Below are 15,058 nucleotides of genomic sequence, written 5' to 3'. Positions count from 1 at the left end.
AAGGCAAAATTCCATGGGGATGCTGTAGCAATGCTAATTGATTAACCCACAATCCATTCTCCACTTGATTCGCTCTTACTGGAGTATTAATAATTTTCTCAGTCTTGATCAACTCAAACCGCACTGGTCAGGTGCTCTCAGGGTACTCAGGAATCATCTGCCATTCAGAATCTACTCTTGTATTTTTCCAGATAGTAAACAGTCCAAAAGTTCACCTAGCTGGCTGGAATTCAAACTGCGGACTGCATACTTCATCACTGTTTTCCTTTCGCCCACTACGATTACACTGGATCCCTGACGTATTTAGCTCAATTAGTCTTGGCTCTTTGTAAGGCTGAAATAGGTGAACACGTGGGTCACAGGAAAAAATGCAAAAAAATAACAAGCAAACAAGAACCTCACAAAATAAAAAACAAACAAGCAAACAAAAACCAAACCAACCAACCGACAAAACCCTGGTTTGCTCCGCTGAGTTCTGGAACTTGAAGCCAGTGTCTTACCTCTGAGGAACCTGTGCACATGGTAGGCATAGCCTTGGACTATATGGAGTCCTGGGCTACGATTTAGTAGCAGTGTTCCACATTATTCTCACAAAGAAAAGTTAAATTTGCTGCTACCTTATGCAACATGTTTTGTGCAGCTCCTGCTCCATGACAGCTTACTGCAAACAGGCTCTTATCTTCCCATGGGCACTTACGACAGGTCACACCAAAGGAAGGGGCACAAAGGAGAGAGCCGAGCGCTTTGTTACGTGCACTATAGGTGCCTAAAGGTGTTCCTGTAGAGGCACAGATGTTGCTTGAGTATTGTGAGTGCTGTAATAGCTGCAATCTTGTCAAGCAGCGCTTGCTTCTAACTTCGTGTAGTATTTAGCATAGATGGAAACTGCACTCGCAATGTTAAAACTGAACTCTTCACTGTAAAGTTACAAGAATCTTCCTGTAATGAGTTGTGCATCCTGATGAACTCAACTCTTGTGCTGTCCCTGCAGCGGCTGTTTCAGGCACGTGGCTTTTCGCCGTGGTCGGTTGAACAGTCGTCTGCAATGACCAGCTGTTATCTGCTTTACCGACACTTGCAGCAGGTTTGGTCTGATATTGGATTGCTTTTCACCACCTCTTCTGCAGTTTTGCCTCAGTCCTTCTTCCCAGCACGGGATGCATTCTCCAGGGGGATTTAGCTGTGAGGGAGATAATCTGGACTGCGAAATTTCTTGCAAACGAAAGAGAAAATCTCTGAGACTACTTGAGTGAGCTACAGGAAATAAATGAATGAGGTAGTGGGGACAAAAGTGAAACACCTACTTAACTGAAACCTCATTTCAGTCTTTTTCTCCAGTTAATTAAGTATTGAGGAAAATGGATGTAGAAAGCACATTTTAAAGCAATCAAGTACTGCCAGAAATCAAACCAGCAATTTGAAAAGAGAACAACACTACTCTCTGGCATCTGACAAAATAAGATATCTGACAGGGAACAATATGTGCAGTACCGGTTAATTGAGAGACGAGGAGAATAATCATAGCTGCATTACTGAATTTATAGACGTATCTCCAGGGTACCACAGGGATGATGCGAATTTGTGGAATCCTCCTGCCTGCTACAGCAAGCCAGCAATCGCTTACGTTCCCATCAACATTTTTACAATGTACCCGAGGCAGCAATGCAGAAATAGCAACTGTGGTGGCTGAAACCGGGAAACTTGCCTTTAAAATCACTGTAATCCTGCAGTTTCCTCTGCTGGTGAAGAGATATGGGTTAAGAACAAGTAGGGAAGAAATCTTCATTAGTGTTTGCTCTCCTTTGTTAGATCTCATCCACCAGAGCACGGTACAGCCCTTCGGCAGTTCCCAGGGTATGGAATACGACTATTCCAGCACCAGTCCTACAACGGGTTAGGTTGAATGTGTGTTTTTGCAAAGCATCGGCTTTAGAGCAAAGACAAAACTTTAGTTTTCCCATCTTTTAGTTCGAAGCTGTAGCCAAACACAGTGTGAACTCTACCCATGCAACTTACCTACATTTTGGAAGCTCCGGCAGAACTTTCAAGGCTATATTCTCTTTCCTCTAGTTGATTCACTAACCTTTCATTTTTTTTAATGTCATTTTAGCAGATTAAAAGGATGCTTACAACACAGGCAGCACGCTGCTGTGTCAAAGAAGCCAGCAATGGGGATTGAAACACCTGAGCAAACCAACCATTTAGTTCCCATTCATCCTATGTAAGGTGACGCGTAGTTAATATGAGATTGTTATTTAGATTCTTTGATACCAACCAATATTTCCCCATGTGACAGCCTGTCTCAGCAGAAGATTTGTTGATCTGAAGGTAATAACAGGAGCCAGACACCAAACGCTTAAATAAAAAGAGTCGTAAAACAGCAGCTAACCAAGTTAAGCCAGCAGCTAAGCAAGTAGATCTGGAAATCACAAAACAGATTCTTTCCCTCTGTAATTGCTCACAAGAAATGGACAAGAAAAAAAATCCAAATTATGAAGTTATCAGTAACCCCCATTCCTACTTTTAGCCTCCATGATCTGAAACTAAGTTAATTCAAAACGATACGAGCTATACTCCTCAGGAGAACTGAAATCTTCGATCAGTGCCAGACAATGACTAAAGCCATACATATATCAATAAATCTCAACAATAGTCCTGAAAACAGGTTATTTTTTCAGCATGGGGTCAAAAGAATACTGAACATTTCCCTTTCTCTATGATGGAAAAAACAAAGCAGTCCCCAACCACAATTAATCATTCCCCACTCCCCTGTTTTGCCTCCAGGAAAAAACAAACAAAACAACCCCAGTAATCGGATGTGGATACACAGATTTCGCTAAAAAGGCTTCACAAGATCAGATGCACTCACACTGTATTTCATGTGTTACTCAGCAGGCCTTCTAAATAAAGGAACCCTGAAACACCATCCAGTAGTGAGAGCAGATTCTCACTAAGGCTTTCATCTGTTTAATTTATGAAGCACAGTAGCAGAAAAGCAAAATACAAAAAGCTGCTGATTTTTCTGTGTGCCCATCAATCATCAGTGCATTCACCTAAGTATTGCAACAGCTGAATAGAGATCATGATTTCTCCACTGCTAAAAAAGCTTCCAGGAAGACAAAATAACGCAAAAAGCTAAGCAGATTTAGCTGTTTTATTCCTGGTTTCCTGGTTCCATCCTGGTTTCCTAAGTTCCATATAGTTTCTGCACTCTACACTGAAGTAGGTGCTTGGCTGTGTCTCCAAGTGTCTCAGGGAATATACACACACACATGGAGATAACAGAGGAGATTTGCCTATCTCCTGTCACATCCACGTTTTTTGAATAGTGCTGTTACAATCTGCTTTCACAGTAGTCCACCATTTATTCAGTTGTCAGCATGTTTAAAAAGTTCAAACAGCTCTTTTCTGCAGAAAATTACTGGTGGCCTTATTGCAATCTGTGGCTATTTAGGATAAGATGGCAAAAGCAGAGGGAGATGGAGTAATTTAAAGGGTTAGACAGCTGAAATATCGAACAGCAGAAGCAAGGATCAGGCAGCTGAAACCATTTCTGGGAGAAATTCAGAATGTTCTCACCACAGAGGTGACACCTGGGCCATGGAGTGAAACTACTTTCCTTACTGTACCGAGTGTTTATGCTGTTCAGCTACGTTTCCAGTCTAAAAGGAACTTAATTGCAATGTATAGTATAAAGAAAATCCCCATTCAACATGTGTTGAACTTTTCTCTGTCATCACCTTCAAGTTTTTAGGGCACTTTAAGATTATTTTCCAATACACAAACCTGAGATTAGACAGATTTGGATTGACCGCAGTTCCAGCTGGTATTTTTCTTCCTCTATTTAAAGTATATTAATTTGCATCAGTTGTAGAACACATCAACAAAATTAGTAAGCTGGATAGCAAGAGAGTGTTTCTTCTTTCGGCTCCATCCTTCCCTCTCACCAGTCATTACTGGACCGGGTAGCCTTTCTGAGGGACCCTGCTGGGAGCCAACTGAACAACACAGGGCTGAACCCACCAGCGCAACCGCAACACAGAGCGTCCTCAGGATGCTGCTGCTTGAGAAAGTAGCACAGGCTCGTGTTCAATAAATGTAATTTCTCCTACTAGGAGTTAATTGCCTCACCTGGAGCACTGCGTGCAGTTCTGGGCACCACAGGATAACAAGATTTTAAGCTACTGGAGAGTGTCCAGAAGAGGGCTATGAAGTTGGTGAAGGGTTTGGCAGGGAAGCCGTATGAGGAATAGCTAAAGTCACTTGGTTTGTTCAGCCTGGAGAAGAGGAGACTGAGGGGAGACCTCATGACAGCTACAGCTTCCTCACAAGGGGAGGAGGAGGGACAGGGGACAAACTCTTCTCTTTAGTGACCAGTGACAGAACCCGAGGGAATGGCAGGAAGATGTGCCAGGGGAGGTTTAGGCTAGACTTTAGGAAGAGGCTCTTCCCCCAGAGGGTGCTGGACACTGGAACAGGCTCCCCAGGGAGGTGTCACGGCCCCAAGCCTGACAGTGTTCAAGAAGATACTGGACAATGCCCTCAGACTCACGGTGTGAACTCTGGGGTTGTCCCATGCAGGAACAAGAGTTGGACTCAATGATACTTGTGGGTCCCTTCCAAATCAGGACATTCTATGATTCTATTAATTTTTTTTTAAAATTTGAACAAGCTCTACTCAAATGGTCATTGGTTAGACTTTGGCTATGCCATGTGAAGCACAGGGCTGGCTGAGGCCACCACTGCTGGGCTGCTCCTGCACTCGAAGCTTGGGGAGCTCCTGACCAGCTGAGTGGGCTCCCAAAGTCAGGGCAGGATCTGACTTGGGAGCAATTTCGATTCTGACATATGAGAGATCAGTTCAGACATCAGCCCTGAATAATAATCCTGGAATAGCAGAAGCCAAACAATTTTTTTTTATGTTTTCCTCTCATTACTAGGTAAAAAGGAGGAGAATAATTCAAAGCCTGAAGAAGGAGCTGAACATCACAGACCAACCAGACGTCTCCATCAGCTGTGACGGCACTCGGCAAAAGGACGCCAGCATTCCTGCAACATGCTGTTAACCTCCAAATCTAGGCATTTCAGAGAGCATTCAAAATCAGCTAGGACAGCAAACTAGATTTTACACCAATTACAATGTAAACCTTGGGCAAACAGGAAAATGAAGCGGAGATCCAGGTAATTCATCTTCCTGTGATGTAACAGAGTATCACTATGGCAACAAGCAGGTTAGCATGCTAAAAACAATACCAGAGCACCAAAGACTGCATTTCTACAGGGACTTTCACAATCAGATAGAAAGCCAGATACAAGTGTCCTTTCATTTGTTAGGGGTAGCTGATACTGACAAAATGCATCCTATGCAATCCTCTTCCTAGGAATTCTGATGAGGCATTTTGACTTTTTCCTACCACACGCTTGATTTACAGTTAGGTTGAAAATGAAATTTTCAATAGAGATTTCAAAATATTACGTGAATTGTGACCTGAAGTCTCATCAGTTTGCAATAGGACGTAGAATATTAAGTCCCATTTTTAAGTGATTAGGTATTAAGATCTCTTGAAAATCTTAACCCATATTAGCTCATATGCCAAAAAGCTACTAGAATACATACTAGTTACTGAAAAATAACAGGCATTGTAATCTTTCAAAATGCAAATATTTCATATTTATCGAAATCTAAAGGCTTATAAAATACAAACATGGACAAATTGGAAAGTATGTAACTACTAAAGCCTCAATCCTTTCTTTTAGTCATGATATTTACTTATTTTATTATAACATAGTTGTTCAAATTTGTCTGCTTAAGATTAGACAGCTTTCTAAAGATAGATGGGTTTTTTCCACACTCTTCTCCAAGTGGGATGCTTTTCAAGGCACCAGATTAAAATAGAAAACCAATGATTGGGATAAATAAAACACAACAGCTTTTTTTGTTTAGTGGTGCTGTGGGTTTTTTTTTCCTCCTATTGTCTGCTACCAATGCATTTTCACATCCATGCTTCTACTTCAAGAGAGTTAATATATTTTTTTTTAATTGCTACAATTCCACACATGATCCCTAAATAATCTGCAGATACAAAACCTTATCTGAAATAACTTTTACGAGCAGCTTTGCTGTTATCAAAATGCACCCTTTAAGATGGGCCTCTTTCAGTCTCCCTGGAAGATGCCTCTAGGCATAGTGCCACAAGGATTGTTTTAATTACCTAATACTTGAGTTAACAAACAACTAGAGACGTTTAAGAAAATGCCACAAGCTGTACTGATCTGCCCCCAACAATAGGTATATCTAGTTACCAAGGATAGTTTGTATATAAAGTTTTTATTAGTTTGAACTATATGGAATATTTTGGTTTGTGTTACTCTATTAGTCTTATTTGAGACAAATGCTGAATTTCTTTAAAGGCCTTTCAATTTAGACTGATGAGTAGATTATTTGTTCTCATAAACTGTGTTCTAACAGACAATCCTGTAAGCAAGGCAGAATAATGGTGTGTGTGTGTATATGTAAATACAGAAAAACAGTCTGAGTGCAAAACTAACTCAACTCCAGGTAGAATCTCACCTTTGTCTCATTAGAGAAGCACTTGTTATACTTTGAAGTTCAACTCGAAACAAAAGTGTTGGCTTCTATTTTAAGATGAGGAATCTTTCTCAAGGAGTAATACACATTTTTACCCACTTTTGTTGAAAGGAGGCACATCTTTCTGATAGAAGAATAATGTGAAAACGCCTCTGCTGTGCAACTTGGAGTCTTAGGGCACTACTGCTCCTGTAGAGGAGCATGATTTCCCTAACACCTGGCCTGGGTGGGCAAGCATAAGCATTATGAATTATTTGAAAGTAATTTCTGTTCAGTCGGATAATGACTGATTTAGTTGACGTCACCCTTTTCTCTTGCACAGAATTGCTCTACACTACTGAGCGAGCCCAATTAGACATTTGAAATCCACAAGTACAAGCTCGTTGTGGTGAGCTTCTTTGTAATTAATCATCCTAAATTCAAGTGCACTACCATGAACTAGCTGAGTTATTTTCCTCTATTGATGATACCAGAATATTAAGTGCTACTTCTAGGTGAATGACCTTCTTTTAGGATCTCAAATAGGACTTTTTTGAATGAAAAGAGGCTAACTCAGGGCATTCTATTCAGATACTTCTTGACACCTGACCATTTCTCCAACACATCCATTCTCATTACATCAGGTACAAGTCTGCAATGCTTTTCATATAAAGTGACACGTTTGAGGCCAAGCATTGTCAGGGTGAAGGGTGACCCAGAGAATCAGCAGACAGACGTTATTGGTGGAGCGAGCACGGTTTGTTGTTGTGCTGTCCTTTCTGGCCAGCTTGCTGAGGATTAATGGCTGGCCAAGGGCCATTTTGCAGAGGTGAAGACCGATGTCATAAGACCTTTGGCTATGGTCAAAGCCAGGGCATACTGGGAAGTACAAAGAGATGCATTGGTGGATGCTCGGCTTCAGGTAAAACAGACAGTCCTCTCTGGGTTTGTTCGGATCAGGTCTCATCTCCCCCTTGCACATTGTTATTCCATCTGGAAGAAGGGATGCCAAGATGCAGCATACTGGACCCGTGCACTGGGTGCAGCTTATATCTGGTTTTATATTTGGTCTGGCACTTACAAATGAAGCCACTGCTTCATTTTGAATCATCCAATAGTGGTTTTGCCACACTTTTCCTGGAACCTAATATTTTTAGAGATATGGGAGTTTAGTTTCCATTTGTAAATCAACCATTGATACAGAGCAAAAATAGCAACAACGAACTACATGGCAACATGTAATCCACTTTTTCCATGGTTTAATTTTTTTCAAAGGTTTATGAAGAATTATTTACAGAAAATTCTACAGAAGATTAATTATATCTGTTCCTTCATTATTATTCCATGTGTTTGAGTGACTGTTGATATTAGTAAATGTTCAAGAATAAGCTCTGCAGAACCAATATATTGTTAATCATTGGATAAGAGAAAATGGTGCCCCCTATACAGTTCTGATATTTATTTCAGAAACTGGGTTTTGATTGTCCATTAGTCTGAGCTGTGATTAAGCCCACATAGTTTTACTGCACCTTACAATTTTCTTTTTGCTCATCTTGCTCGAGTAGTCCATGTTCATTTAGAGCATTTTTGGCTTTGTGCATCATACGACACTCCTTAGTATTGTCAGAGACAGTTTTTGTGGATTGTTTATACAGGCAAAGTGGTGACCTTGAAGTAGATTTCAGTGGTGGCAGAGCTGTTACTGCTGGGGACTGCTGTTCATCATTTACCTGTAACACAAACAAAAATGTCCTGTTTTACTGGTAATGGAAAACCGTATTAGCTTTCTGCAGTAGGTCAAAAGACTCACTGCAAAAGACTAAACATTGGTATTCTGCAAAAAACATACACAAATATTGAAAATGGCAAAAAATACTTTGAAGACATTTATCACTTTGAATATACAATACAGTGATACTTGATATCAGTCGTTTTGGTGTGGTGTTAGACGGAATATCCACTACACAGCTGGCAAGCTGTTTGCTAGGAGCAAAAAAAATAAGCTAAACCAGGAACAGACAGTACTCTTACTCTGCTTACGGAGGTACCAGGTATTGTGTACTGAGATCTATATTTTATTTTTCCTGTACATACCCTGCAAACACAAAACATGGTTGTCACTTTTTTTGCTGACTTCTGGACAAAAACCACTGCTTTCACATTTTAACCGATGCACAGTCAAAGCACTCCATTTAAATTCTACACCAAATTCACATAGGAAAGTGAACAAATTTGCATATGGATACGACGGGGCACATTTTAAACAACTTGAGAAATTTGCAACAGTTTGAAACCGGGCGTCTGAAATGACGTACATCTAAGTACTTGTCAAAGAGAAGGAAACAAGGCTTATTTCACTTTTAAAATAAGACATACCATTTACTGTATTAATATAAAGCATGAAACAACACATTTTGATGGTTTCAGCAAATGATAAAACGATATTATGAACAATTCCTCCAGAAATTCCCAGATGTACGTCATCTTGAAATAAAACAAACACATACATCCAGCAATGTCCAGGAGAGAAGGGCACAAATTCCTGGAACTGCGTATTTACACTTCGGGGGAAAAAACAACCCCGAAATCTTAATTTCTCCTATATAGTTGAAGGTAAGGAGTAGCCTGTCCTTGGACCTAGACAACGCAAGCTTAGACAAAGAGGAGGACTGTTTGGGAAATCCCTCCCCCATTAAGTTAAAAACAATTTATTACTGATTACTTGTTATTTGCTGTAACCTTGACTATGGCCAGCAAGAGCCTCCAACAATCTTACACCATGCTGGCAGGTGATTACAACACAACTTTCTGCTGCCAAGGCTTCCCTTCTTTTTTGCACCACTCAGTTCCTTTACAAGCAAGACCCTCCATTTGTTTCTAAATTTACAGGAAAACATACATAAATGAGTGTAAATAAAATCTATTGGCATCACTTAATGAAACAGTAATAAACCACAGACCTCCAGGCAACTCTGTAACAAGCAACAAACTTTGGCAAGTAGGGTAATTAACCCTTGAAACAATAGACAGTGGATTTACTCTCACTATCAAAATGCAGATTTCCTATTGCTATAGCTCAAAAAAATTTATCGCTCTGATCTGACTCGTCTTCCCAATGGTGCTTTCTGGCCTCACAACCTATCCATCCGCTGAAGTATGTGGCTCTTGCCTTTACTTACGTTTGCTATTTTGCCAACACACTTTATGTGCTAACACAAAATATCTGCTTTTAAAACAAAACAAAACAACAAAAGTTGCATTCTTGGCTTTATGGCTTCACTTTTGGCTGTGTGGCAGCCTCCACTGACTGCCAAGAGAATGCTTTTGTGTAACCTGGCAAATGGGAAGAATTTCTACCTACTGGCATATTTCTATGTAGCCCTCATCTAAAGAAGTACCAATGTATAATAAGTATAGTCTTATTGCTCAGCTTGAGATAGCACGGTTAAAAACCTTCAGAGGAGATTTCAGATAATAAAAGGTTTATTTCTGTCCTAGAGCTGGAACATTTTTCTATAATCTGCAAAGCACTGGCACAACTTAAAAAGAACATCTTATTGTGAAACATTTAACAGTGTCCCATATTACTAAGAACTCTTGCAAAGTTAATGTAAACTCCAGTTACTAAACTATTTTTAATAAAAATCAGCTTTCAAGACCTAACTCTCTAGCATTGATTTGTTTTCATAACTTTAAAATCTGGTAAACACATTGAAATGTAGTTTCTTTACCATCTAATTGCTCTCTATTGATAGTTAAACAGCCTCTCAAATAACTGTAGTTATTTCACAGCATCCTGAATCTGGAATTCCAAGAAGAGTTGTTAGCAGAAAACTTTCAGCCTCAACTCAGACTCCCAGAGGCTAATTTTTTTGCTGTTTACTTTTTCTGAAACCTGAGAAACCAAAGTATAAGGAATATCTGCTCTTTAACATCCATTATAAGAAACTGAAAATATACCTGTATTTAATTTACATTTCTCAATGGGTTTCCCTAAGAAGTCACAAATCATATCACAGGAACATTCTGCAGATTGCTAGCAGGGTCAAGAGCTCTGTCATGTTTTAGCAATTCAGTATTTATGATCTTATCTTCACTGTAGTGTTGAGAAATGTAAAGAATGATATGTCCTCAAACTTACTTGGCAAGATGATCACATTTAGTGGATGTATTAGTTATGTCCATGACTTTCATACCCAGATACATTTTTTTAAATTTACCTTTTGTGGTTTGCTGCCACCAGGTGTCGAACAGGAGTGCTCACCAAGACTATCTGGTCTGCATTTTTGTACATCTTGCGCAGCCAAAGGCAATTTCTCACTTGGAGAAGCCAGATGGGGACTGGTTCTTAGATTTAGGGTTGTTCTGCGTAAAATGTAAGGGCTGACCTTTCCAGTGGGGATATTGGCAAACCCTGAAAAATAAACAGCTTCTATTAAAAACAGCCATATAAGTTATACTTTCTTGAACAGATCTTCTCTTTTTTTTTTTTTTTTTTAAAATGGAGATAAAAGTAGCTGATTAAAATAAATATTTTCTGTTGAAGAAAATGGATCAAAAAGATTGCTGAACAGATCTTGTGTATTCCAAAATTCATATGCAAGCCCTGGAAACTGTAGATAAGGTACAATAGTAATTCTATAGCAAAGTTGTTTTAAAACAAGTGTTTGGTCTCTTTCTTTACAGGTATATTATTACGTCGAGAATAATTTCAGTCTGAAAACATGTACTGGTTTTACTAAAATTCGATCAGAACGCAATACTGTGACATGATATTCTTGATTTTTCATATTTTTCTCCACGTATAGTGTTATGGATTATCTATTATCTATTTAGCCTAGAAGTCAAACATTAACTGGCACATATGTCCTCAGAACAGGTGTATTTCCAGAAGGTAATAATGCTGGTCAGAAAATGGAATGTAAATAACGTGTCGACTTAGAAATCCTGACTTCTGGGAGTGATCACTGAAGTTGATATAATTCAGCATCTCTATAGCTTGTCCTTTAATGATTGCAATTGCATTTTTATAAAGGGGCACTTAAGAGGTAGTTGAACGTACAATATATTTTTCAAGCCCTGATTCGTGCATCTTCTCCGTTACTTTCTGTTACAGCAAACCCTTATCATTTCATTGCATTCAAAACAGAATGAACCTGAACTGTCATGAAGATGTTAACGTACTACTGCTGTGGTCAAGACAGTTTTGACTTAGGGAATTTTAATTGACTAAATGTATTGCCAATTCACATACTTTTAATTACTGGATTCTGGTATTGAAAGAAACAAAAGCACACAAATAATCAAACACTTGTGGAAAACACCTCTCCTCCCCAGTTTCTGGTCTCCAAATGCCTTGCCGCACGCTACACCTTCAGTGAGGTGATGGGACGGCAGGAGATGTGGGTCAGATCCTGCTCCTTGTTTTTAATTCAACTGGAAGAACCCACTGTCAGTCATCCCTCTGGGCTCACATCTCCTTCCTCAGTCTCCTCTCAGCCCTCCACCACCCCCATCAGCCCCATGCCCTGCTCAGTGTGAGACTTTGCTTCAGCATCACTCCTGTCCCTCCAGACCCAGTGCTGGTTTTCTTTAATCTCAGCATTTACTGTCCTTTCTTACGTTTTCACAGAGGTGCAACATACACCTCTGATTGGTTCTGTTTTGGCACACGGTTTTTTGTCTTTCAAAGCCAGCTGGACCCGACCATGTCTGGCACGGGGCAGCCCTGACCTCCTTCCTCAGCGTCCCCTGCAGCCCTCGCCACCAGCCACTCACCAGTCAGACCCACAGCTACTAATGGCCTCTTTGACCTCGTCAGGAGTGACGCTGAAGGACCTGTGGGGCTGTAGAGGGAGCAAACATGACTCCATCACAGCACGGTGCTCTAACACTCCAGTCTTTGAGAGTAGATTGGCCTTTGAGAGTAGATTCACCCCACATCTATTCTCCTGTGAGCTTCAGTAAATGGTTCAAATAATGCTTTGAAATGATGAGAGCAAGTCTTGTGTCAGCAAAACTTTGTTCCTGTTACAGATCATACGCTTAGCCTCTAATATACACACCACGAGGAACTACAAAGTTGTGACTGCCAGCACCATTTAACTCTTAGCAAAATGGTATTTATTAAACCAACACAAACGTATCGTGCTGGTCTAACGCCCTAGCTTCACAAACACTAACTTGGCACTAACTGGCACATCTCCTATTGACTACTTTCACTTACCATCATCACCAAAAATATTTGCGTAGTCACCTACTCATCAGAGTAAAACTAATTCAGCAAAACAAAAGAGAAAAAACCCACCTGCCATGGTCAAGAGAACGTTTGTCTTTATAAAATGCTATAAATACCTTTTTTCACTACTTCTGGAAGCCCATCTGGCTCATCATCTGTGTTCTCCTGACCCAGCAGATGTTGACAGATATCATCTTTCCTTTTTTTTTTGGATAAAGTCTCTGGCACAGGAGATCTTGGTTCTCCATTATCATTCCTGTTGTCTTCATATCTCTGCCTTTTACTTGAAAGCTTAGTAGTATCTGCATCTGCCCTCATCTCTTTGACAGACTGATTGCTCACTGTTACGGAGTTCTCCGAATTCAGCAGAGGAGTGCTGACAGCATCACTCCCTGGCTGTTTCAGCTGAGCACTCAACAAACTGACTTGTGTTTTGAGCATCTCATTTTCTTCCTCTAGTTTATAATATTTAACAATTAGAGAGCAATATTTCTCCAAGTTCTCGTTTGCTTCTCTGGTTTTCACTTCTGTAGATTCCTGTAATTCTTCCAGTTTTAATTTAATTTCTTCTGTAATGGCATTCTCATCAGCACCTTTCAAAACAAAATATCATTATTCATATAACTGATGTTAAAAAATGCATATATAAGAATTTATAATGTAATGGTCACACATCTTTTAATTAATTATCCATGTTCATAACTGTGCAACTGTAAAAAAAAATGACAGTGTCTAACAAAATCAGTAATATGTTAGACACAATAATGTATTTGCTAAATAGAGAACAAACATTCAAAATTTGAAAGGAATCCTTGACCAGTGCATGGGCAAACATTTTCCCTGTCATTTTGTAACTTCTAAACCCTCAAGTTTGTAGCCCTAACTTTCTTCAAGTATTATTTACAATTACAGAATCTACTCATCTCTCACGAGATGAGCCAAAATATAAAGAATAAAGCCCAAGAATCAGACAGGAAAGTTTGCTGGAAAGCAACAAAAGAACTTGCACAAAAAATTTTGTTATTAAGAAAAACACTCCCCTTCCTCTTTAAGTCACTTTTAACCACAGAAGTGTAATATTTAAAACATTTATTCATAATCCAGAGTTGCCTCTGATACTTTAAAAGAAAGAAGATGAACTAGATTTTGAAAACGGGTAACACATTTGCAGTTGTACTTTTTTATAGTACTTAATAATCATCCTGTGTATTAGAGCTCGACATTTTAGGGCAAAAAGAAAGTTTTACAAACTAATGCATGGCTAAGGAAGCATGAGGATTGAATCTAACTTCCGTTACCTTCTTTCTCATACTTCGACATAGTTAGATTTTTCTTCTTCAACAGTTCAGCATGTTCAACTAGTTGTTTCTGCAACACTTCCTTTTCCTGTTCCATCTGCTTACAGGTTTTCATCCACAGTTGCGCTTTACTGTGGGCAAATTCATTTTCCTTCTTCAGTTGAACTATAATGTTGATATTATCAGCCTACAAAATAAGAAATGTAGTTATTAAACCAGAAACAATTCTGCCATTTACACATTACAGTGTCAAATGGAATCTCAACTGTTATGCAATATTAGTGGTAGAGCATGTTTATAATGTTATACTTGTTCGATTCTTTCTGTACAACCTCATTATAGCAGCTCCTTTACTGCGGGAAACATGAAAGTCCTCTTACTAGACAGGTACGTATAGGTAACTCAGCGGAAAAACAAGGATTTAAATACTAATACGGGAGACTTATTCTCTTCAGAAATACCAACAAATTATGAGTGTTCAGATTAGCAATGTCAAGACTAGCATCCTACCTATAAGAAAGCTGTATAAACTCTGAGGCAGTAGTCCTTTTTCCACCTGTTATCACTTCATTGACGTGGCATAAGAAAGTGCTGCTTTCCAGGTAACAGTTTTCAAACCAATATTCAAATTTTAAAGTGCTCTCTCCTACTCTGAATCTCCTTTATTCTTTTTGTCCCCAATGCATCATATTACCACAGAGGCAAGATAACCCTGGCCTGCTTTGTACTTGAAATTCCAGCTTAAAAATACTATGCTGAGCAGCAGCAAATAATTCCACTCTCCTGGGCTGCTCCCTGCTCATCTGGTCTGGTACCAACCCGTGTGTAAATACCACACAGGGAGCACAGCTAGAAGCCTTGGATGTTACATTTACACTACCATGGCTACTGTTTTCTGTAACTGGCACATATCCTATAGTACTATAGCATTGGACTGCTTACATTAAACAAATT

General features: G+C 39.5%; 2 protein-coding genes across 2 annotated transcripts in view; one reads left to right on the top strand and one right to left on the bottom strand.

Annotated features, from left to right (window-relative positions):
• LOC135986442 (spermatogenesis-associated protein 7-like) overlaps window positions 1–5,066 on the top strand; it is a 40,574-nt gene extending 35,508 nt beyond the window's left edge. The window contains exon 10 of the mRNA XM_065630368.1: window positions 4,941–5,066. Coding sequence (XP_065486440.1) covers window positions 4,941–5,066 — 126 coding nt within the window. The remainder of the gene's footprint in view (window positions 1–4,940) is intronic.
• A 2,850-nt stretch (window positions 5,067–7,916) lies between these two features.
• Window positions 7,917–15,058, bottom strand: part of CENPF (centromere protein F) — a 44,735-nt gene continuing 37,593 nt past the window's right edge. Inside the window, exons 17-20 of the mRNA XM_065631142.1 lie at window positions 14,105–14,291; window positions 12,923–13,399; window positions 10,789–10,982; window positions 7,917–8,298 (exon numbers count right to left, since the gene is read on the bottom strand). Of these exons, the coding sequence (XP_065487214.1) occupies window positions 8,089–8,298; window positions 10,789–10,982; window positions 12,923–13,399; window positions 14,105–14,291 (1,068 nt within the window). The 3' untranslated portion in view covers window positions 7,917–8,088. The remainder of the gene's footprint in view (window positions 8,299–10,788; window positions 10,983–12,922; window positions 13,400–14,104; window positions 14,292–15,058) is intronic.

Source organism: Caloenas nicobarica, chromosome 3, assembly GCF_036013445.1.
Source record: "Caloenas nicobarica isolate bCalNic1 chromosome 3, bCalNic1.hap1, whole genome shotgun sequence".
In the NCBI taxonomy this organism is placed as follows: domain Eukaryota; kingdom Metazoa; phylum Chordata; class Aves; order Columbiformes; family Columbidae; genus Caloenas; species Caloenas nicobarica.
The sequence above is the reverse complement of the archived record's forward strand: the minus strand, read 5'-3'. Positions and strand labels throughout refer to the sequence as shown.